The sequence below is a fragment of the Tachysurus vachellii genome, chromosome 6 (genome assembly GCF_030014155.1).
Source record: "Tachysurus vachellii isolate PV-2020 chromosome 6, HZAU_Pvac_v1, whole genome shotgun sequence".
In the NCBI taxonomy this organism is placed as follows: Eukaryota; Metazoa; Chordata; class Actinopteri; order Siluriformes; family Bagridae; genus Tachysurus; species Tachysurus vachellii.
This window is the reverse complement of record NC_083465.1, coordinates 28,585,872-28,610,303: the sequence shown is the minus strand read 5'-3', so window position 1 is coordinate 28,610,303 and position 24,432 is coordinate 28,585,872. Positions and strand designations below refer to the sequence as shown.

The window sequence follows — 24,432 nt, the reverse complement described above, 5'->3', positions numbered from 1 at the left end:
AATTTGGAGTTTTTCTATTTTTAGTGTAACTACTAGAACCCGCAACGATCTCTGGACACTTATTAGTTTCTCAGTAAAACTCCCTCGCAGTAATCAGGGCCAGTCTTCCATATTACATCAATTTTCCCTTTAACAAAAGCTGCACTGTTCACTAAAATACTGCCAGTTTTCAGTGCTAATGCTAATGCTAATGGACGTTCCTGATAGCCAGTGTTGCTCATGTGTTGAACAAAGAAAAAAAGAATTCTAGGAGAATCTGATATTCATTTGGTTCATACAGGATGATGTGTCAGGGATAAGTTTGGTTTCTCCTGCAGCACTATCAGAATTCAGTAGAGTTTCAGTTTTATGTCTATACCAATTTTAGCAAGAGACAAAAATCCGGCTGTAGATTTCAGGAAAAATTACTGAGACAACGTAAAGAAGACTTAAAACTAAAACACAGATTTTTTTTTTAGATAAGATTGTAATGTAACATATAAGTCAACCATCGGATACATGAGACGAATGTGTACATTTTTTAAAAATATGCCATGAAAGTGAACTGCATGTAAACTGCAAGTAGAATAGGTAAAGAAACGTAAATAAATAAAACAAATTTTATCCAAAATCAAATTAAAAATCCACCCTGAAACACATCAAAACACTTCCAGTGAAATTTCAGAAATGTGTTTAGTGTTAATATGTTGGTTAATGCTGTTCTTACTGTAAGATGTAAGAAGTTGGGAGTTGCTTTGATGTCACAGAAAAACGTTGTTAGAGGTAACATGTTTACTATGTAGATTTGTTTATTTGTTTTTTTTTTGTTTTTGTTTTTTTTTATCAGTTTTGTTTATTTGTTTGCTTTGTTTGGTTTTATTTGTTTTCTGTTTTGTTTGATTCTGTTCTACTCTGTTTTATTATTGTTTTATTCTTGGTTTTTGTTTTCTTTATTTGATTTTGGTTTTTTTGGGGTTTTTTTTTTTGTTTTCTGTTTTGTTTTGTTCTGTTATTGTTTTGTTTCGTTGTTTTCTTTCGTTTGTTTTCTGTTTTGTTTAGTTCTGTTATTGTTTTGCCTGTTTTGTTTTCTGTTATTGTTTCGGGGTTTTTTTTGTTTTGTTTTTTGTGTTGCGTTTGCTTGATGTTCTGTTCTGTTTTTTTTTTGTTTTTTTTTTACTGATTTTTTTATTTGTTTTGTTTTTATTTTGTTATCCTTTAATCAGAACGTTATGCAGGTACACAGAGCTGAGTTACGGCAGAATCTCAGTTCAGCTAGTTAGCCTTCAATGAGATAAATAGAGTAAAGGTTAACTTAAGTGTTGTGCATCTCATTCTTTAGTTAGTAATAAAGTGAAGGCAGGGTTAAGGGGTTAGGGGATCAAACAGCATTCATTGTGGGTCATGTAGGAAAAGTTAATGAATACTGAACATCTCATGTGGAGTATAAATATCGATACATGGTTCAGGGTGGATTTTTTCTTTAATGATGTGAACCAGTGATCTGAAGGTTTGAGTTTAAATCCAAAAACTGAATCTAAACACTTTTTTTCTGTTAAGATTTTATATTTTATTTTGCCTTAAAATATATAAATCGGTGATGTAAAACCATATAAATCACTCTGGATATTCTAAATATCAAATGTGTCTCAGCTTGGTTCAGGGTTGACTAGTAATAAAATGATGGATAAAGCATTGGGAAACAATTATTAAATCAGTAAAGAAAAGGTAAATAATCAAGGTGAAATGATTCGGTTATACTTTTTACTTTATGCTCGTATGTACACGTTATTTCATTTTCCTGTAAAATTCTCTTTACATAGTTATTATTTATTTTCATTTGCACACAACACTTTGAAATGCCTCGTGAATATAACAAATATTATGACCTTTTTATTCAACAGTAAATAAAAGAGTAAAACATTTGACGTCACTCTGCTACAGAGACGAGATGCTTGTGTAAAATTTCTAAAGCAAATGATTCCGAATTTATTTTCTACACTTGTTATGCATGAACCACTTATGATATTGATGTATATGACATTTTTCCAATGTGAACTGGACCTGTCCTATTATTCCTGCTGCTGAGAGAGAGCGAGAGCAAGAGAGAGCGAGCGAGAGAGAGAGAGAGAGAGAGAGAGAGAGAGAGAGAGAGAGAGAGAGAGAGAGAGAGAGAGAGAGAGAGAGAAGCTCAAATATTATCGTCTGTAAATAAGTTTCTCATATCTAATAAAGTTCTGCACAAAACAGCTGGAACTGAATGAAATGAATGAAAGGTGGCATGTTTACTATCACACGTGTGTCTTCGTACCTAGCCGAAGATGTTTTTCTTACTCTTGTGATCTATTATATAATCCTAAATAAAATGATAGAACAAATTTTCAAATCAATCAAATTTAGCTTCATTACTGCAGACTTTGTTTTATTTATTATTGTTTTTGTTTTGTTTTATCAATCTATCTAATAAAAAAAATATATTTTCTTCAAAATCAATAAAGTATTTATCTATCTATCTATCTATCTATCTATCTATCTATCTATCTATCTATTTTATTTGACTGTTTTTGTTTCATTTTATTTTTGTATTGTTTTTTTAATCAGAATTCAATGCAGCTTTACAAAGCTGGGTTACATCAGAAACTCATCTCAGCTAGATAGACATCCATGAGTCATCTGTTTTGTTGCTATATGAAGTACAGACAGTTTACCGACTGAATTCTTGACTTCTTTAGTGACCGTTCTTCAAAACAGACCCTAGAGACAAATTCATTGACTATTAGAGCAGACGTTAGCATCATACCTGTACTCCGTTCAGCTCACATCACACCACTTCTGCAGGATGTACATGCTGAGAGAGCAACTTCACTTCAGTCATTGGCTGTTAGGAAGAACGGTGATCAGTGATTGGTTGTTGGCTTCACACACTGGTGAGTAAACAAAGAAAACAACCAATCACTGACCACCGTTCTTCCTAACAGTCAATGACTGATCACAAGCCTTTACTGATCACCATCGTTCCTAATGAGCAGTCACTAATTGCCATTATTCCTAACCAATGATCATTCTCATTCCTTTTGACCAGTTACTGATCACCACTTTACCCAACAACCAATCACCGATCACCATAATTCCCACAAACAGTAACCATTGTTACCAATTAATACTCATCAATATTTAGTTGCACAAGTTAAGAATATTGATTCAAACGTTTTTCAAAATTGGTTTGGAAAAACATTTTTATTTGGCTCAAATTAACAATTTAATTTAAAGTAACACTTAAATGTCAAAAGAACGTGTGTGTGTGTGTGTGTGTGTGTGTGTGTGTGCGCGCGCGCGCTGTACGCAAGGATTTCGGCCGCTTCGCTAACGATTCGAAAGAACCGAATCTTTTTAAGTGAATCGAACAGCGCGTGTTTTGATTCATTTGATTCACCAACCAGAGAAATTTGCAGCGTTGTTCAGTAACTGCTTGACATTTAAATTATGCAAGAATTTACTACTACTACTACTAATAATAATAATAATAATAATAATAATAATAATAATAACGACAACGACAACAACAACAACAACAACAACAACAATAATAATAATAATAATAATAATAATAATAATAATAATAATAATAATTTGTATTTAATTTGAAAAAGAACACCATGTACCACAGCTGATTCCTGTGAATTATTTTTTCTGTAAAAAAGACAAAATTTGAACAGTTTTAAAGTGTTTGTTTGTTTTTCATCTGTACATTTAGCACCGAACTAAAATAAGGTTTATTTGATATTTCTGTGCACATCCCTGAGCCTGCAAACAAAATGTCACCCTAAATGTTGCCCAACAAACAGAAGTAAAATTGCCTCTGTTCCTGTTTGCGTTTCGATTCCCCAACCGATTCACTTTAGGAGAATCTGTAAAAAAAAAAAAAAAAAAAAAAAAGAACCGATTCTTTAGAGGGAATCGAATCGCGAATCGGGTTCCAGCTGCTACTTAAAGCGCGGCGCGGTGTCGCTCAGTCCGCGGCGGCAAATGGCGCTGCTCGGGAGAGTGGCTCTGGTGACGGGAGGAGTTCAGGGGATCGGGAGAGCTGCAGCCGAGAGCCTGCTGGAGAACCATGCCAAGGTTTTATAAGCTTTATTCTCTCTCTCTCTCTCTCTCTCTCTCTCTCTCTCTCTCTCTCTCTCTCTCTCTCTTTCTCTCTGTGTCTGTGTCTCTCTCTCTCTCTCTGTCTGTCTGTCTCTCTCTCTCTCTCTCTCTCTGTCTCTCTCTCTCTCTGTCTGTCTGTCTCTCTCTCTCTCTCTCTCTCTCTCTCTCTCTCTCTCTCTCTCTCTCTCTCTCTCTCTCTCTCTCTCTCTCTCTCTCTCTTTCTCTCTCTCTCTCCCTGTCAGTAGCAAATCTCTTTTATTGTGTTCAGGTTGCTCTGGTAGACCTGAACCAGTCGGTTGGAGAGGAGTGTAAGAAAAAGTTAGATGATCAGTTTGGACAAGACAACTGCATTTTCATTCAGTGTGACGTGACGGACGGGGGAAAACTAGAAGGTAACCAGAATAAACACCGTCTTCTTCATTTCAGAGTTACTCTCTCTCTCTCTCTCTCTCTCTCTCTCTCTCTCTCTCTCTCTCTCTCTCTCTCTCTCTCTCTCTTCTAACATGCCTCATCCTCTCACTGGCTCTAAGTTAATCTCTCTCAGTTTATCTGTTTTTAAGGCTGCATTTTTTTAAATCCCTTGATCACCTGTGCTGGAACAAGGTGCGATTGTTCTGAGCTCAAACAGCTTGTATTACAGACCTCCAGAGCACCTCAGGCCAAAACCCTGGAATGTTCTCCATTGCATAATACAGATGTGAGATGTCAAGAAATCCTGAGCTTTCTTACTTTCTGCATCAGTGATCTGTTTGTAGTGAGGACTGTGTGATGTCTCTCAGACTCCTGCAATAAAGAAATAATTACTTCTTCTTCATCATCATCTTCTTCTTCTTCTTTTTCTTCTTCATCTTGTTATTATTATTATTGTTGTTGTTGTTATGTTTGGATAAAAAAATTATGCCAATTTTTTTTTAATGTTTGAAAGCCATAAAAATATTGAAATACAAAATGTAAAAAATATGATAAAGATGCTGATGTAGTAATATTATTGTATTGTCTATTATTATTTTATTTTAATCCAAATATTGTTAGTTTTATGAGTTTCATAGTTTTACTTTCATAAATATTTACTTTAGCATCTATCTATCTATCTATCTATCTATCTATCTATCTATCTATCTATCTATCTATCTATCTATCTATCTTTAAACAAACCACTTAAAAAAAAGAAAAAGTATAAAGTAAGCCACTTCACTTGTTGATTGATTTATCATTTACATTTCTTTGTTTAGAGGCATTTAAGAGCACAGTGGAGCGATTCGGAAGACTAGACATCGTCATCAACAATGCAGGAATCAACAACGAGAAGAACTGGGAGAAGACCATCGAGGTGAACCTGGTGAGGAAACACCCTTTGTCTTGATTTGGATGTGGACTGAGCCAAAGTTTATACAGTGCAGGACTGATAACTAGACACACACACACACACGGCTTCAGGGCACAAGAGCCGACACCTGCCATCTATGATTGTGATAAATTACAGTCACACAGCAAACATGACATTCCTGTGTCACCAGGCTCTGATTTCACAGCACAATAAAGCAGCTAATCAGTTACACATGCTCTTCTTATCATTGTCTAATTTCACAGCAAGTCACTGAATTCTTCATTCTGATTGGTCAGAAGGCGTCGATTAATTTTCCACGACAGCAGTCTTTTAGACGCTGTTTATTTAACATTTAACATTTAACGTATTCATTCATTCATCTTCTACCGCTTATCTGAACTACCTCGGGTCACAGGGAGCCTGTGCCTATCTCAGGCGTCATCGGGCATCAAGGCAGGATACACCCTGGATGGAGTGCCAACCCATCGCAGGGCACACACACACACTCATTTACTCACGCAATCACACACTAGGGACAATTTTCCAGAGATGCCAATCAACCTACCATGCATGTCTTTGGACCGGTGGAGGAAACCGGCGTACCCGGAGGAAACCCCCGAGGCACGGGGAGAACATGCAAACTCCACACACACAAGGTGGAGGTGGGAATAGAACCCCGACCCTGGAGGTGTGAGGTGAACGTGCTAACCACTAAGCCACCGTGCCCCCCATTTAACGTGTTTGCTGCTGATTATTTTTCTAGAACTGCACACCTCCGAGGCTGTTATTCTTTCCATTATCTGTAGAAGGTCTCATGATCTTAGCATTGAGTCTCTTTCTGAGACAGTGTGGATTTTTCCTCTACAGGAGAATTCATGAGCTCAGACATTGATGTTGGGATGTTGATGAGACAACAGTTCCGGTTCATCCCAAAGGTGTTCAGTGGGGTTGAGTCAGAGTCAGGGGTCTGTGTAGAACTCTCGAGATCTTCCAGGTTGCCTGGGTGCACATACTTTTGGACAAACGGTGTATGAAACCAGCTCATGGTTTCTATTTGGTAGTAACAACTTACTCAGTGACTTCACTTCATGTGAAGATTTTTTTAAAGGTATAGAATTGTTGCTATGGTTAATATGGTATCTAGAGGGTAGAGAAATTTGAGATGCATCTCAAATGATTATTGTTGCATTTTTCTATCTATCTATCTATCTATCTATCTATCTATCTATCTATCTATCTATCTATCTATCTATCTATCTACTGTGAATTGCAAATTACATTGAAAGAATAAAATAGAATGCTAATAAATAGGTTGTAAAATATTAAAGAATGTCTCATTAAAACAAAAACAAATAAACAACAACAAAAAAACGACTGATTTATCGTTTACATTTCTTTGTTTAGAATCAATTAAAAGCAGCAGCTTGAACGTGCTTCGCGATAGAACAGGTCTGAAATGAAAATCTCACCTGAATCTTATCTCTTTCATCTGAACAGTATGTTGTCAAATGTTCTTGACTCACACTGGACTGGTAGTGTAACTGTTTCAGTATTTGACTTGGCATCTTTACAGCATACTGTGATGAAACCTTTCACCACATACGTTATAATGTGCGTTAATTATGTCTCAGTACGTTAGAAGTTGATTTATTTCACTTTACAGGTGTATTCTGTGTGATGCGATGTATGTGTTTCTGTTCTATTCCAGACGTCTGTTATTAAAGGCACGTATTTAGCTCTGGAGCACATGAGTAAGGAGTACGGCAAGGAGGGCGGAGTCATCATTAACGTCTCCTCCATGGCAGGTAACATCCTCCCGCTCCTAACACCTTAAAAGTGGCATTAAATCCAATAACATTGTATTGATATACAGTGTTTTATTCTTCTATAATAACAGAAATGTGATTTTTGCATTTTTTTAAGCTATTAAAAAAATGACACATTGTACTTGTTATCAATTCATGTGGTGGAATCTTAACAAAACCAGTTAGCTCAATTCAATTCATTTTTATTTTACTACGATAGCATTATTTACAATGCACAAAGCAGCTTTACAGGAATATAACAATCTGAATAATAATGAAAGTCAGACGCAACAGTGGTGAGGAATAACTCCCAAAAACCTTGAGAGGAACCGGACACATGGGCTAGAACTCATCCTCCCATGTAATAATAAATGACTTCCTTTGTATAACTGTCCACTGTATAATCAAGTGTAATTGTGTAACCAAGAGCTTTGGAGCAACTTATGAATATGAGCTTCAGCTTAATGTCTGTATTCGGTATAGCTTTAGCATGAAGTCTTTTCTGTTGACGTTATCGAGTGTGCAAAACTGATGTGGCAATTAGTTTAAAGCCATCTCCATGGTTTCTGATTGGTACCATCCACAGTAATACAAAGGTATCTCCAGGTAGCCATGTGGAACCATCCTTAGCAGCAGTAAGTGGCCTCCAACCAGAAGTATCAGGATAGATCAGGCAGGCGCAGTCACTGGGATCTCAGGACAGATAAATACAGAATATTAGTTATGCATGTGATCATGTAATGGTAAAGGAAAACATATATTGTGTACAGAGTGAAAGCAAGGACTCTGAGAAGACTAGCTATGATAGCATACCTTAACGGGAGAGCCAGAAGACAGGCTTCCTGGGACATAAATCATCCAGCCACTTCACCACCAACAAACCTATGTGAATGTGTGAGAGTGAGGGGGAGACTTTCCAATTTACCAAAAACTCTCTATGTCCATAAATGCTCCAGATCTGCTCTGTAATCTGAGGGGGAAAAAAAAGTCCCAAACACTAATTAAAAGGCTTTTCCATAACTGTGGGGTTTTTGTAAGACAAAGATCTGCCCCCTGCTGTAGCCGTCAGTATACGCGGTACTAACAGATAGCCTGCACCTTTTGATTGAATAATTGTGGCTGATCATTAAAAACAAGTTAGAAGAGTAGAGTGAAGATCGGAGTGATGTGTTCATATATTCTGGCTCTAGTTCGGACTCTAGTTGCTGTGTTCTGGACTAACTGGAGCTTGTTTATGTTCCTACTAGAACATCCAGACAGTAAGGCATTTCAATAATTAAACCCAACGGCAACAAAAGCATGAACTATTGCTTATGAATCATGTTGTGACATCATATTTCTTATCTTACCAATATTTCTGAGATGAAAGAAGGCTACCTGTCTATATAAGCTTCAAATAAAAGACTAGAATTAGTAATCACACTGATTTCTTTTACGACTGCACATGATGAAACAGGAAGGCCATCCAGAGTAACTCTGTAATTAGAAAGCTTACTTCTAGAGGCATGGGGTTCAAGTTCAAGCACCTCTGAAGTAGGATGACGTTAATAAAGGTCTGATGACTGATTAAATTGGCACATCCTTCAATCTTATTAAGCTGATGTCTGTCATCTGGCAACATTGACTGAAACATAGAACTGTGTGTCATCAGCATAACAGTGGAAGCTAATACTATGTTTATGAGTAGTTTTACCCAGACGTAGCATAGCATAGATAAGTAAAAAAAAAAAAAAGCAGTGGGCCTTAAATAGAATAGCACCAGGAATAAAAACCTTGGTATGCACAGAAAAAAATCACCATTAACTTCTACAAACTGATAACGATCAGTTAATAAGACCTAAACCAAGGGAGGGCTGTTCACTTAATTCTAACAGATTCTAGCTCATCAAGTAGTATAGAATGGTCAATGTTGTCAAAAGCTACGTATACTAAGATCAAGCAACACCAGCAAAGAGACACAACCCTGATCAAACAGGTCATTTACCACTTTAACCTTCGCTGGTCTAAATCCCGACTGATTCAGTACATTTCATGGATGTTATTCCTATGTAGGTCTGAGCAGAACTGCTGTGCTAGGACCTTTTCTAGGATCTTGGAGATAAACGGAAGGTTTGATTTTGGCTTGTAGTTGGACATCTGTCGAGATTATTTAATTTTATTTAATTTTATTTAATTTTTTTTATTTTATTTTATTTTATTTTATGCATATAGTCAGTGCTAAGGGAAGAATTGATTACTTTTAGAAGGTTTTTGGTTGCTACTATTAATAATCATGTAGATAAGGGATCTAGTAAGCAGGTTGCTGATTTTGAAGAAATTAAGCGAAGTGAAATATTCTAACAGCTGGTCTGATATACAGTAGTTATATTGTTATTTACAGGATCTGTTTGAACGGAGAATAAAGAAGTGACAGAGCTGGCTAATTTAAAGACTAAAGCACTGCTGCATGGCTCTCTGTAGGAAGAGGGCTAAATCTAACTGTTACGCTTTCAGCACTGCAATGTGGGTAACGTGAGGAAGTCGTGGAAATCACATTGAAAGATTAACTTGATTCCCTCTGAAAGTATACATATATACAGATATAAAGCTGTTTGGTTCTTAGCGCTAAGTGCTAGGCATAAATACCAAAGTACTGAGAAAAGTACAGTAACAAGCTAAAAGAGGAAATGGTTAAACAGATCATTGTTTATATTTTGTTACTTCAAATGACTTCGCTGTATGTGAAGGATTTTTTTTCTCCTATACTCAACACTAAGACTTCGGAGCTTACGCTTCTCTGCTATCGTCTGTATTCACACAAACACAAGAAATATTCCCTCAGGCTTGTCGAGGATCAGCTCTGAATGTAGTGACAGATGATCCAGGCAAATATTTCCTATTAACATAAAACAAAGATGTTGACTTAGCACTTTGCTGATTGCGTATTGGTTGCGCAGTGGCTTTAGCCTTTAGCGTGACTCACATAGCGAACGTGTTTACTCATCGCGGTTACGCCTAAGCAAATAAAACATGCTTTCAGAATTATTGAGGACAGACGTGGTGTGTTGTTATTGGAGACAATGTGTTTTTCTTTTTCTTTGTGTCTCTAGTGAGCATAAAGAGCCGTAAGGTAGAATCAACCGAGTGAAAGTTATGTGATTTGAATCTAAGCTCAGTAGAAAACCAAAGTATTTTTACAGTATGGACTCGTTAATATAGATAGAAAAGCATACAAAAGTTTAGTCAAGTTTAGTATTTATTTGTTTTAGAGGTTTTTTTTTATATTTATTATATAAGCTAAAATATTATGTAAGAGTGTAGTATGGTTTTTATTTAAGTATAACGTTCCTGTAAAGTTTTAGTGACAATTAGAACTAGAAAGAAACTTTTATTTGAAAAGAACCATCTGTCCAGTTACAATGACATCGAGCTAAATCCTAACCTTAACTTAGTGTCTTAGCTTTTCTTGTACAGTAAAAACAAGCATAGAACCTTCAAAAATGTTCCAATAACATTTCCACAACGTTGTAGAAACATTGTGAGTGGAATACCGTGAAAAGTTCAGCCAAAGTCGACTTCTTTATTTTCCTTTCTACATACTAACTCAGCCAATTCCAACAGTCTCCTTTAGACCTCTAGAAAAAAAAAAAAAAAAAATCAAGCAGTTTTCTGTTTCTGAAGGACCGGTGCCAAAAAGCTTTCTCCCGAGTTGCTGAGTCAGAGATGAAATGTGATCCGAACGTGTGATCTGAACGCAGAGACACTGACAGATCGGCACTGTAGGGATCAAAAGAAGCTGATCTAGCACATCTGTAACAGGAAGCTTTTCACGTGTAACTAATATCACGGTGTTATTACAGCAAGACAGTTGTAGACGATAAGCAACGTCGCTAGCTGTAGCCGAAGCTCTTTTTACTAGTCGCATTCATTAGCTTGAAAAGGTGCCAGGTAATATTTTATTAATCAGGAAAATAAAGGGGAACAGAGAGGAAAATGCATTGGAGTGATAGAAATCGAAAGCTAGCATGATAGATAGCGACCACGCATTAAAACATGACAAAATCCATTGACTCCGTCGACGTTGTACGATGAGACAACATCCTGGTTCATAGCCAATATGTTAGTGTGTGACAAAGTGTGTTAGTGTGTGACAAAATGCCATTTGGCTATACCATTCTGGTAGTGCTTCATTGAGAGTTACTGCTCGCTTCATCTCTACCTAAAGAGAGTGATGCAGCAGAGCTTTAGTGTTTTAGTTTGTCCAGGTCTCTCAGTGTGTGTATGTATGTGTGTATGTGTGTGTATGTGTGTGTGTGTGTGTGTGTATGTGTGTGTGTGGTGTGTGTGTGGTGTGTGTGTACATATGTGTCTGTCTGTTTCTGTGTGTGTGTGTGTGTGTGTGTGTGTGTACATGTGTTTCTGTCTGTTCCTGTGTGTGTGTGTGTGTGTGTGTGTGTGAGTGTGTGTGTGTGTATGTGTGTATGGGTGTATGTGTCTGTTCCTCTGTGTTTGCACCTCTGAGTACCTGTGTGTGTGTACTTGTGTGTCTGTCTGTTCCTCTGTGTGTGAGTGTACATATGTGTCTGTCTGTTCCTCTGTGTGTGTACATGTGTTTCTCTCTGTTCCTCTGTGTGCGTGCGTGTGTGTGCGTGCGTGTGTGTGCGTGCGTGTGTGTGCGTGCGTGTGTGTGCGTGTGTGTGTGTGTGTGTGTGTGTGTGAAAGTATGCATATGAGCCTCTGTGTGCATATGTGTCCCCATGTGTGTGTGTGTTTTTGTGCCTCTGTGTATCTGCATAGGTATCTGCATCTGCGTATATGTGTCTGTCTCTGCCTTTCTGTGTGTGTGTGTGTGTGTGTGTGTGTGTGTGTGTGTGTGTCTGTGTGTAAAACCTGCTGCTGTTCCTCTTACCCAATGACTTTTAGCTAGAGAAAACCCTTACAGCTGTGAGGACATGCTGGAATGCAGACACAGTTTGAACTTTAGCTTACTACATTCAGAGTGTGTGTGAATGTGTGAGTGTGTGAGTGTGTGTGTGTGTGAGTGTGTGTGTGTGTGTGTGTGTGTGAGTGTGTGTCTGTCTGTAAGAGTATTCAAAGGCCCTGGCTGATTCCTCAGCATATTTAGGTTCTCTGCAGGTCTCACATACTGTAGATAAACAACAGCGGAGCACGAGAGCTGCGTTCAAGACGCTGCTGCTGAAGGTGAAGTGCAGTTCGCGCTCCTCCTGATCCACGATCCGCCACCATTAATTAATTCTTCTAATCTGAGATTATATCATGTAAGGGCATGCAGCTCTTCCTCTTAATTATTCCATTCCCATGTTTTCTTTATCCGAAGCTAGACGGATTTTGCGTAATTATCTAAATCGTTTCTGTTAATGATATAATCGCAGTCTGTCTCAGTCCTTTAGGTTTGACAAGTCAGGTCAGGTTGTTTAGATTATTTTCTTAGAACTGCACATCCTGGAATATTTAAGTAAACAACAAACTAAAAAAAAAACAAAAAACCTAACGTGTAGCCAATGAGCAGAAAGGGGCGTGTCTTGTCAATATGGGCGGAGAGAGTGTTCAGTGCGCATGTGTGACATTAGCAGAAAGCGGTTTTAACATTGACATGGAGGATAAAAACAAAGAAAGAAAGTGAAGAAAGACTTACGATAAGGTAAGAAGTAGGACGTGTTAATATAGGATCAGCTTTCCAGCGCTGGAGAGAACTGAAGGAGCAGGAAGTTGGTCACATATTCACAGATTGGAGTTTCCTGAGTCAATAACTCCTGAGCTAAACACTGTTACTACACAAATAACACCTCTTTTCTATCGTAGTAATGTAGAGACGCAGCTACAACCGTGTTTTGTGTAGTAACAGTGTTTAGCTCAGGAGTTATTGACTCGGGAAACTCCAATCTTTGAATATGTGACCAACTTTACTTAAGACGCCGAGGCGCTTTTTTCCTTCTCGATAGGTGAGTAACGTTGGTTTTGCTTTGTTACACAGAACTAATATATGCCTTTGTCCTTTACATGATTATGCTTGTGTGTCATTTTTGCTTGTTTGTTTATCTACAATCGTATTGTTCTTCCCTTCAGCTATGATAAAGACACATTTCTTTCCAATAGTTGTCTGGGTTACGTATGTACGTGTGGGCGGAGCTATCGATACAGGGGTGGGACCCATTTGGGTTAGGGGCGTGTTTGTTTTGGTGATTTCAAATGTCAACATTGGCTTTCAAACAACGGAGACCCCACCTTTAAAGCAGCTCTAAACATCCAGAACATCCATTGTTCCTTCAACAGCAAGATTTTTTTATTCTTTAAGTCTCTTTAAGTCCATTTAAGTTCCTATGATAAATTTGTCTGCCTAAGTTAGCTAGTTAGCTAGTTAGTTCAGCCCCCAGGTTGTGTAGCTAACATATTTTGGTTACAGCATCTACAACTTAACTCTAGACACAAGTTTCAGTATCTCGAAGGTGACTGGTTTGCCATATGTCATCTTTATTGACAATTTACCAAAGTTTTATAGTGAATGCTAGATATCTGGCTTGCATGCAAATCAGTATCAGAATATTCAAACGGTTAAGGCTCTGGGCTACTAATCAGAAGGTTAAGGGATCAAGCACCGGCTCTGCCAAATTGCTACTGTTGGGCCCTTGAGCAAGGCCCTTAACCCTTTCTGCTCCTTGGTCACTGTATCATAGCTGACCCTGTGCTTTGACCATAAATTCCTAAGCTGGTATAAGCTAAGAAGAGAATTTCACTGTACTGACAAATAAAGGCTTCTTCATACTGGATGTGATTGGTCCAAATGTGTTGGTTACATCACTACACTGTACAGAAACATTGGGAAAAAAAGTGACTTGAGCACTGATTTTGTCCCAAACGGAAAATTCTGATGTGGTCACTACGATCTAACTGATGAATGAACGCTTTAACCACGTTGTTTTTGACTTCAGCTCTGGTGTACTGTTTACTGTGAGCCTCTGGATGGAGGTGAGAATAAGAGACGACGCTTTGTCTTGTTTTGACCCTCACTTAATTTTACTTACAGCTGCTTCTTGTAAGAGTGAAGGGTGATTCGAGGTCGACCGACAGATTTCCACCTAAACAGTTGTAAGATGTAAGAGTTATAAAGCAAATCAGACCTCTTCCATTAGGCACCTTTTTAGTTTGGCAGCAGCTCCGAGCTGGATGAAGCACTCCCGAGCTTACACGCTCCACTTACAGGGCTGTGTGTGTGTTAGAAGATAAACAAGGAAATGACCGTGTTAGGAATGTGTTCTGGTGTGAGATGAGGAACGTGTTCAGCTGGAATCGATATCCGTGTGTGATTAAATAACATCTGTAATGGGAATGAAATGTGCTCTGAGCAGTTAAAGAGGCGTCTGTGTGAGCTGTTTGACTGTGCTGACAAAAGCAGAAGTGTGTGTTTGTGCGAAGACAAAGTTCCTGTTTGGTTGATTACTTCAGACGGTCTTTCTCATACACACACACACACACACACACACACATAGAGGCAGATCATAAACATGTCTACGCACTAAAACCTTGCACTCTTTCAATGTGAAGATTGGCCAATGAGCTTTTTACGTGTTTCCTCCATGGGCTGATGAACGAGAGTCGGTTAAAGAAAACATAACGTACCCTCTAAGCACGCTTCAGGCACGTTCAAACACGAACAAATGGCCTTCAGATGGCTGACAGCAATACCGCTCACGGGCCCACGGTGTGCTCAGTGATAAAAGATTGAGATAGGTGAAGCGGTGAATCGGGTTCAGTTTGCACAAACACTTCAGTCTACACACAAACACACACACACACACACACAAACGCTGCTTGGTGTATTCTGACCATGTTATGACTCCATGTCTACTGAAGCATTCAGTAAAATCAGACCACTATACAATTCAAAATAAACAAAGATTTTTGATTTATAGGATGTTAAATAATTTATAGGTCTAAAACTGTACATTAAAAGGTTCTAACACTAACACAAGCTCCAGGGTTTTGACACGTGACTCTTCTCTTGTCTTCGCATCCGTCCGGGTGTTTGTATAAACATGCTGGGAAAATTCTTACTGTACTTTAGGACACTAAACCCAAACTCACACAATCTGCACAATGGTTACATCCAACAACATTCAGATGCAAGGCATAACAAATATAGTTCCCTTATAAGTTGGTAGATTTCATGATGATGGGGTGCCAAAACTTTAAAGCAAAAACGAATCACCATTTGATTTTTGGCATGTGGGGTAAAATAAATATATTACTAAAATAAAAACGTTTTAATTTGCTTTTCCAACTTGTTTAAAATCTAGCTCATTGTGTAATGCATTGTGTGTTTGTTTGTGTGTAGCTTAATCTAGAACTAATAAAAAATAAAGAATCTAAAGGGCTACTGAGTCAGGCTAACGAGAAAGAAAAGCTGTTTTAATTCTTAGGTCATCACATTAAATAGTGATTTTTTTTTTTTTAGACAAAACTCACTCCATCTTGAACCCAAAGCACTTCTTTTGCATCAGATATGTATATGGGGAGTGGTTTAAACATTGAAGGCGGAGTCATAGCTTTTAGTGATTCGGTCTAGTGCTAATGTCCTTGACATGTGCTTTGTATGCTTTTTGTACAAGATGCACTGTTACACTGAGAACTATGTACTCTATGCGTAAGTAAATCCAAAAGAAAAGCAAACTTAGGATGCATATATGTCTCAGGACGGGGAAAGGAAACGATTTCTAATTATTCTTTTAGCAGTTCTTTTATGCAAAGCGACTTACTACTGAGGAAATATAGTGATATGTATTATTAAGTCCCGGTGTGTGTTATTTCTATAACAGAGACAGCATTGTTTGATCAACTAGAATCAAGTATTCAGGAGCACTGCGTATGTTTTTTTTTACACCATGCAGGTCAAATCCTTTCCACAAGTGACGCATGTTGGAGGTTCTTGTACTAATTTCTGTAGACTTTCTGTCCTACCAAACAAAATTTTTAATTCAGTGCTAAAGTCAAGCTGAAAGAGCCTAGAATAAATACATGTTTTTTATTTTTGGACAACGGATAAGTTTAGATTTACCAGAAAATCTTACCTTATGTTTTTATCCCATTTTATACAACTAATTGGGAGTTGGGGGTCACGGTGGCTTAGTGGTTAGCACGTTCGCCTCACACCTCCAGGGTTGGGGGTTCGATTCCTGCCTCCGCCTTGTGTGTGTGGAGTTTGCATGTTCTCCCCGTGCCTCGGGGGTTTCCTCCGGGTACTCCGGTTTCCTCCCCCGGTCCAAAGACATGCATGGTAGGTTGATTGGCATCTCTGGAAAATTGTCCGTAGTGTGTGAGTGAATGAGTGTGTGTGTGCGCCCTGCGATGGGTTGGCACTCCGTCCAGGGTGTATCCTGCCTTGATGCCCAATGACACCTGAGATAGGCACAGGCTCCCCGTGACCCGAGGTAGTTCGGATAAGCGGTAGAATATGAATGAATGGATAATTGGGAGTTGCTCAGTATCAGCTTGGTTGACCATGGATTCAAACTCACAACCTTCCAATCAGTAGTCCAACACCTTAACCACTAATCAACCACATACCAACAACACAAGCTATCGTGTTAAGGGATTAGCTAAGTGTTCACATATTTTTAATGTAGTGAATTCTGCTATATTCAAGTTAAAAGTTCATTGGGGCATTTTAGAAGCCACCATTATTCAGAGTGACTTACATTTACACAATTGAGCAGTTGAGGGCCTTACTCAAGTGCCCAGCATTGGTGATGCTGGGATTTAAACAAAAAGACCTTCCTGTGCAGTAGTCCAACATCTAAGGGGCTTTTTACACCTGGTCACTTCATGTGTTTTCTGTGATCAGATATCTATCCGACGGTAAAAAGACCAGGTCTAAATGCCCTCCGAAACGTTTCCGAGACGGATATAAATCCGATGGTACAAACCCCTTCAGGAGGTGGTCTGGGACGCGTTTCAGATGAAACTGGACAGGTGTAAATGAATGTGGTTGTTCAAGCCACATACGTCAGCGCTATACTCCTCCCAAACGGAAGTACGTCACTCGCAGGTGACTCACGAGTCGTACATCGCGTCAGAAACAAATATGTTTTCCCATCAGCGCTGGCTCTGATCTTTCACCCAGGTGTCTCGTAGGGTCTTAAAATGCACTGCTGCCGCCAGCGAAAATGCAGCAAACAGTAAATGCTGTTTTTTGTAGCAACCGCATACACCAAAGCGTGTTACATGTCAATTACCCCGGAAATGAGGTAAAATATATTTGCATTTTGGGCGGGAGTAGAAAGATCGGATCGATATCCGATTCGCCGAGACGCATTTATGTGGCCTAATGTAAATGGTACAGTTTTAACAAATCAGATAGCTATCGGATCAGAGACAACACATGAAGTGACCGGGTGTAAAAAGGCCCTAAATTAACATTTGTGGCATAGCAACTTGCATTTTTATAGATTGGTGGATCTGGGATTCAAACTCACAACCTTCTGATCAGTAGCCTAACACCTTACCCACCAAGCTACCACAGCACCTAGAGCCTGGATTAGTGGCACGATCAGTTAGATCGTTGGATCTGACTATAAGTGAAAGATTATTGTCACAAGTTTATTGTGACCCAAACTTTTTGTGGTTCAGGTGTTTAACGCTGACATGATGTGTTGCAAGGTCCCGGCAGTGTGAAGATTGCTTCCTTCTGCTCTTACACAACAGCCATGCAGCACCTCAGTGGCATTACCTCATTCTTCTTTAGTTGCCTCTTGATCACAACTTAATGGAGAGTCCGTAGCGGTACGAACTCGCAGGGAAAACAGGGGAAACAGAGGCTCCCTTTGTGCCCGACGTGGATTAGTCTTGTCAACACCGTGTTTGCATTCAGTCATCCTGAACACACAGGAAGCTGCTTAATTGTAAACGCTGTTTTTGCATGTCCTGCGCAGTAATTGAAGGGTTGGCGCCGGTCGTAAAGTTGTTTATCATGTCAGAGCCTCGAGCCTTGGAGGTGATGGATTAAGAACACGAGTGTGCCTTGCTAACGGAGACGCGAAGAAACAGAGCCGGCAGACAGCTGAAATTTATTAGTGGACCAAGAATGAAGTTGCTGCTCGGGTTTGTGTGGCTCTATTAAAAATAGTGGTACTGATCATGAAGATTTATTTAGCAGAGGAAATGATCCTTGACCACATTATGTTTCTGGAGCACGGCTTTTGTTTAAGCATGCTCGGCAGCTGGCAGGACTGGCTCTCATTTCAAAGGGAAGAAGAAAAAAAAAAAAAAAAAATGCTCAGGCTTAGAACACGCTCCAGTTTTTTCCATGACGAAGACGCTGGAAACCGTTCACGGTGCTCGTCAAGTTGCGGTTTCTTTTTCTTCGTCCGTGTCGATCCTGGATGTCGAAGAATCTTCGCTGTAAACTGTCGGAGATCCTGGAGCACATCACGGCACCTGATGTGTTGATTGAAAGAGTGCAGATATCTGAAACCTTTTATTTCCTAAATCTACAGAGTACGCAGGGATAAGTGCGAGAACCTGCAACATATCACATACATCGTTTAATGAGAAGTAGCGAGTGATAGGATCGAGAATTCGAGGGATTTTCAGGGTGTAAAAGAAGCCGCAGTTCTGCTGAATTCTTGATTCTGATTGTTCACATGGTGCTGTGTTTCCATAACAACAAGCCACAACTGCAGCTAACTGCTTTCATGAATGTCCCGCATCACTAGTGTCACTAGCAATGGATAAAAACTAATTAGCTTGATCACACTATCACTACCGTCGATACGGATTGTGGATTATTTTCCCAGAACAGCATAACACCGGGTGTTTGTTTGATTCCTTACAAGCGTGCACAGTATTCTCGTTCTGCACATACAAACCAGGCTGTAGTTCCTTCTGCTGTGTTTAGAGATGTTTATCTATGTTTAAGGCTGGAAGGAACGAATGACCACGTTTCCGTTGTTTGTTTTTCCTACAGCATTCCTTCATTCCCCATATCAGCCGGTGTACACGGCCACCAAACACGGCGTGATCGGCTTCTCCAGATCACTTGCGGTGAGTAAATCAGCCCTCTTTCACCTGCTCAACGTTCCAATAATGTGTCCAATAAAATATTTGCTTTGGATACAGAAATCAGCTCAGATATCAACTCTAGTACTCTATATTTTTTTGTTGACTTTGCTGACCCTCGCTATTTCCTCTTAAAGGGAAGCCCTGAGTTTCATTACTATTTAAGGTCAAGGGAAATGTTCTAAATGAGGCATTGAGTCGACGAGTAGATGTAGACTTCACGAACAAAACCTTTTAAGATAACGTAGAGATATGATGCAGTTCCTTTTCAGATTCTCAGAGAACACAGTGTCCTAGATTATTAAACATTGAAATTTGACCTTGCATGTTTACCAAAGTTAAACAGAGCGTTTAAACACTCTGTCATGGGACGTCGTGGTCTAATGGTTTGAGAGTCTGACTCCTAACCCTAAGGTTGCCCTTGAGCAAAGGCACCAAACCCCCCCAACTGCTCCCTGGGCGCCGCAGCATAAATGGCTGCCCATTGCTTCGGGTGTGTGTTCACTGCTGTGTGTGTGCACTTTGGATGGGTTAAATGCAGAGAACAAATTCTGAGTATGGGTCACCGTACTTAACCGTATGTCACATAATGTTCCATTAAACTGCACATTTGTTGTCAGGGGATGTGGTAGCTCAGTGGTTAAGGATGTTGGCTACTAATCAGAAGGTTCAAATCCCAGGTCCACCCAGCTACCACCGCTGTGCCTTCTTGTATGTGGCCATTGGTTTGGCATAGCTACAGTATTACCTGCTTCTGAGCTCTGAATGGAAATCCTTTGGCTGTAGGTGTTACTGGATTTGTCACAATAGCTTTTCCCAAACACTGAATGTAATCTTTTAATGTAAACTAAAGAAGCAAATAATTTGTGTGTGGGGAAAAAGGGACAATTATAAGATCTGACAGATCCCAAGAACCTCCAAAGGTTCCTCAGACCAAGTACCGGGCCGAATTTTCTTTACTTTCTCGTTCATATTCACTGTAACTGCAATTGGTTCCCACTTACATAACTGCACACATAACCAACTGTGGTTTCATCTTATCTTCTCATATATGACCTGTGATGAAATGTCTATAGAGATACTCTCTCTCACTCACTCACTCATTTTCTACCGCTTATCCGAACTACCTCGGGTCACGGGGAGCCTGTGCCTATCTTAGGCGTCATTGGGCATCAAGGCAGGATACACCCTGGACGGAGTGCCAACCCATCGCAGGGCACACACACACACTCTCATTCACTCACGCAATCACACACTACGGACAATTTTCCAGAGATGCCAATCAACCTACCATGCATGTCTTTGGACCGGGGGAGGAAACCGGAGTACCCGGAGGAAACCCCCGAGGCACGGGGAGAACATGCAAACTCCACACACACAAGGTGGAGGCGGGAATCGAACCCCGATCCTGGAGGTGTGAGGCGAACGTGCTTTTATAGCGTGATTTTATACTAGACTCTTTTTGCACATACTGTCAAATGTAGCTGAAATAAACTGACCAAAGGCCATAATGTCCCAAAGTCGTGAACAAGCGCTTTGTGTTGGTTATACATAGCTACTACCATTTCTCATCAAAACAGGAAGTGACCGGAGTGACCTAGTAGTGTGAGCGTAGGGCAAACATGTTGGGAAACATGACCCTTACAGAGGCGACTGCACAACAGATTATATACGGGAAGAAAAATCATTTGTACTATGTGTGCACTCAAGATTGGATTTTTTTGTTGTTGTCAGGACGCATCAGAACACTGCAATTACGGCGTGAGGATCAACGTCCTGTGTCCGGCTTTCGTTGACACGCAGCTCCTCCTCAGCGTCGAGCATGAAGAAACCATGGGCAAGTTCCACAAGTTCAAAGATGACTTAAAGCAGAAGATGGACAAGTACGGAGTTCTGAAGTGAGTATTTCAGTCATTCCTCCAGCATTACGCTTTCTGAGCATAAATCATTCAGAGTGCAACGTCTCCTGTATGGTGTTTGACAGTCCTCAAGAAATGCTTTTAGAATTTTCATTCGCTTGTAGCAAGGTTCTGGTCAACTGCTTATGTGTAGACACACTTACACTCACACACACCCACACTCTCATAGAAACGTACACACATAAAAAATGATCAAGTCTAATCATGAGAATTATAACAATGTAGAGTCTACGGTACAAAATATTGGTGTAAACTGGTGATGAGAAAAACACAGACGGTGTTTCAGTGATGAAGGAAATGGAGATGAAGTGGCCTTTTTTGGCATTTTGTAGAATTGATTGTGTCTCTAAAGTGATTTTGTCCTATAAGGCTGGGAATCTCTTAGCTGTGATGAGTTCTCACCAATCACTGGAGAGTCTTCCAGATTAACTGTCACACTGTTACAGACGTGGTAGATTGTTTCAGATATGGTCTGTAATCTGTAACCCTCCGCTATATCTGTAGCTCTCTACCCTAACTGTAACACTTCAGTGTATCTGTAACACAATACTGTATCTGTAATGCTCCTAAATATCTGTAGTTCTCCACCCTATCTGTAACGCTCTACCATATCTGAAACTCTCTACCATATCTATTTAATTCAATTCAATTTATTCGTATAGCATGTTTAACAATCCACATTGTCTCAAAGCAGCTTTACAGATATCTTCAGCTCTCTACCATATCTGTAGCTCTCCACCTGTATCTGTAGCTCTCCACCCTACCTATAATGTGCCACCATATCTGCAGCTCTCTACCATATCTGCAGCTCTCCACCTGTATCTGTAGCTCTCCACCTGTATCTGTAGCTCTCCACCCTACCTATAATGTGCCACCATATCTGCAGCTCTCTACCATATCTGCAGCTCTCCACCTGTATCTATAGCTCTCCACCCTACCTATAATGTGCCACCATATCTGTAGCTCTCCACCTGTATCTGTAGTATACACATCGTATCTGTAACGCTCCACCATATATATATATACACAGCGGGTAAAATAAGTATTAAACACGTCATCATTTTTCTCAGTAAATTTATTTCTAAAGGTGCTTTCTAAATGGCCCCAATAGTGCTTACTGGAACATACAGAAGTTTTGAAATCCTCCTGTAACCAATGAGATGTTTCTTGTGTGATACCTTGGTAACGAGACCTTTTTATAGGCCATCAGTTTGGACAGAACCAGCTGATATTAATGTGCATTGACAAGGGGCAGGATTGCGTTCTAATTACTGATTGTCTGGGCTTTCCATGGCTTTTTGCACCTCCCTTTCTTCATGTGTTCAATACTTTTTCCCTGTGTCATTTAACATTATTAAACATAACTTAATTCACAGACATCTATGGTTTGATTTCTTTGCATGTGTGGATTGAATGGGTTGTTAACAACATCTGGTGAAAACTTCATGTCAATAGCACCTTTAGAAATAAATTTACTGAGAAAAATGTTGACGTGTTCAATACTTATTTTACCCGCTGTATATATGTATATATATATATATATCTATATATATATATTTCTCCACCATTTTTTTAGTAGTTCATCAGGCCATCAATGATAACTAACTTCTGCTAATTTTTCAGCGTCACATATTTCCCCCAACGCTACCTTCGAGCACTTCCATTGTGTTCTGATTGTGTCCATTGTGTTCATTGTGTTTTGCATCTGACTTGCATTTACTGAACCGTGTTTGTTTATTTTGCCACGTCTTGGTTTTAACGTGATATGAGGTTTTCACATGCTGTTGTCTGTTGCTCATCGTCTAGCCCAGGGGTCGGCAACCCGCGGCTCCGGAGCCACTTGTGGCTCTTTCATCCCTCTGCTGCGGCTCCCTGTAGATTTGTAAAATAAATATTTCATTTAAATTTATTTTATTTTAGTTAGTTAGTTTTTTAAACAATGTAATTCTAAATTCTAAGATTATGATGCTCTTGTAACATTAAAATAAACCGTCTTTAATTTTTTTGTCACTCAAAATACGCGCCATAACCGCCGACTTGCGAAATCCGACACACAGAAGCAGACTCGTTTTTGGTTTGCTGCAGACGGCAAGTTAAAATTTTGATGTCATGAATACGTAGAGGACTCAATTAGACATTGAACATTTTATTTGAAAGTAACATTCAACTAAGCGTCTTTTTCGTTAAAGTTAGTTCAAACTGTTCAAAATATTTTTGTTTGCCTGCAGAAATAAAATGTCGTTTACTCGGTAGCAGTTCATTGATTTCATAAATGCAACACACTACAGTTTTTTCTATACTTTCCATAAAGATAAAAAAAACGATATATATGCGGCTGTTATCTTCATTTTAGATGTCAAAAGGCTTTTGTGGCTCCCTGTGTTTTTTTTTCTGTGGGAAACAGGTCCAAACGGCTCTTTGAGTGTTTAAGGTTGCCGACCCCTGACCTAGCCCTAACATTCTAACTGCAGCATTCATCGTGTGGTTGGAGCATTTCGGTCACTTAGCAAAGATCTTTTATCCGATGCTTGTATGTGTGTTTATGTGTTTGTAGGCCATCTCTGATCGCAGAGGGAATGATGCGCCTTATAACGGATGAGAGCCTGAATGGAGCCGTGATGAAGATCACCTGCTCTAAAGGGATTCACTTCCACGTGTACGAGCCTCTGTCAGCCTGAACCATCTCTAAACCCTCCGCTCAGATCAGCTCTTGCTCAGCTCAGGGCTCTCACTCAGCAGCCTGAACAGCCCGGTCTTCACAAATATCAGAGCTCAGTCCAGATGTGCCCGGGACTCCTGCAGATGTGAGCTGTTACATATACAAGGGATGAGTTAAGACACATGTTAACAGGAAACAGCTTTCGCAGCTTTCCTGTCACGTGTTTGTTAACACAGAGCAAAAAGTTAAGCAGGACAGTTTTAGAACTTCATCATGTTAGACGTTCATCAGGTATCAGGTCTGTTTTTCTTCCTCACTGCTGTTTGATCGATGTCATGTTTGCTTTTATGATATTTATTATCTGCCTTTCTGCTCCCATCACTCGACACAACACAAATCCTTCTTCATTTGCATTTGCTTAACTTGCCATGTTGCTATTTACAATATGATAACAACTGTGTGCTAGTAATAAGCGTAGTATTTTGATTTTAAAAATAAAATCGAAACACAGATGAATAAATGAACAAACAAATAAATACACAAAAACAAACA

The 24,432-nt window shown here is 39.4% G+C and overlaps 1 protein-coding gene across 1 annotated transcript; it reads left to right on the top strand.

The window, feature by feature from the left end:
* Positions 1 to 3,937: 3,937 nt before the first annotated feature.
* Positions 3,938 to 24,432, top strand: hpgd (15-hydroxyprostaglandin dehydrogenase). The gene is made up of 7 exons (XM_060873191.1): positions 3,938 to 4,095; positions 4,388 to 4,511; positions 5,352 to 5,458; positions 7,155 to 7,251; positions 19,211 to 19,287; positions 21,037 to 21,200; positions 23,776 to 24,432. The coding sequence occupies exons 1-7, from the start codon at positions 4,003 to 4,005 to the stop codon at positions 23,897 to 23,899; spliced, it is 786 nt and encodes a 261-aa protein (XP_060729174.1). The 5' UTR covers positions 3,938 to 4,002; the 3' UTR covers positions 23,900 to 24,432.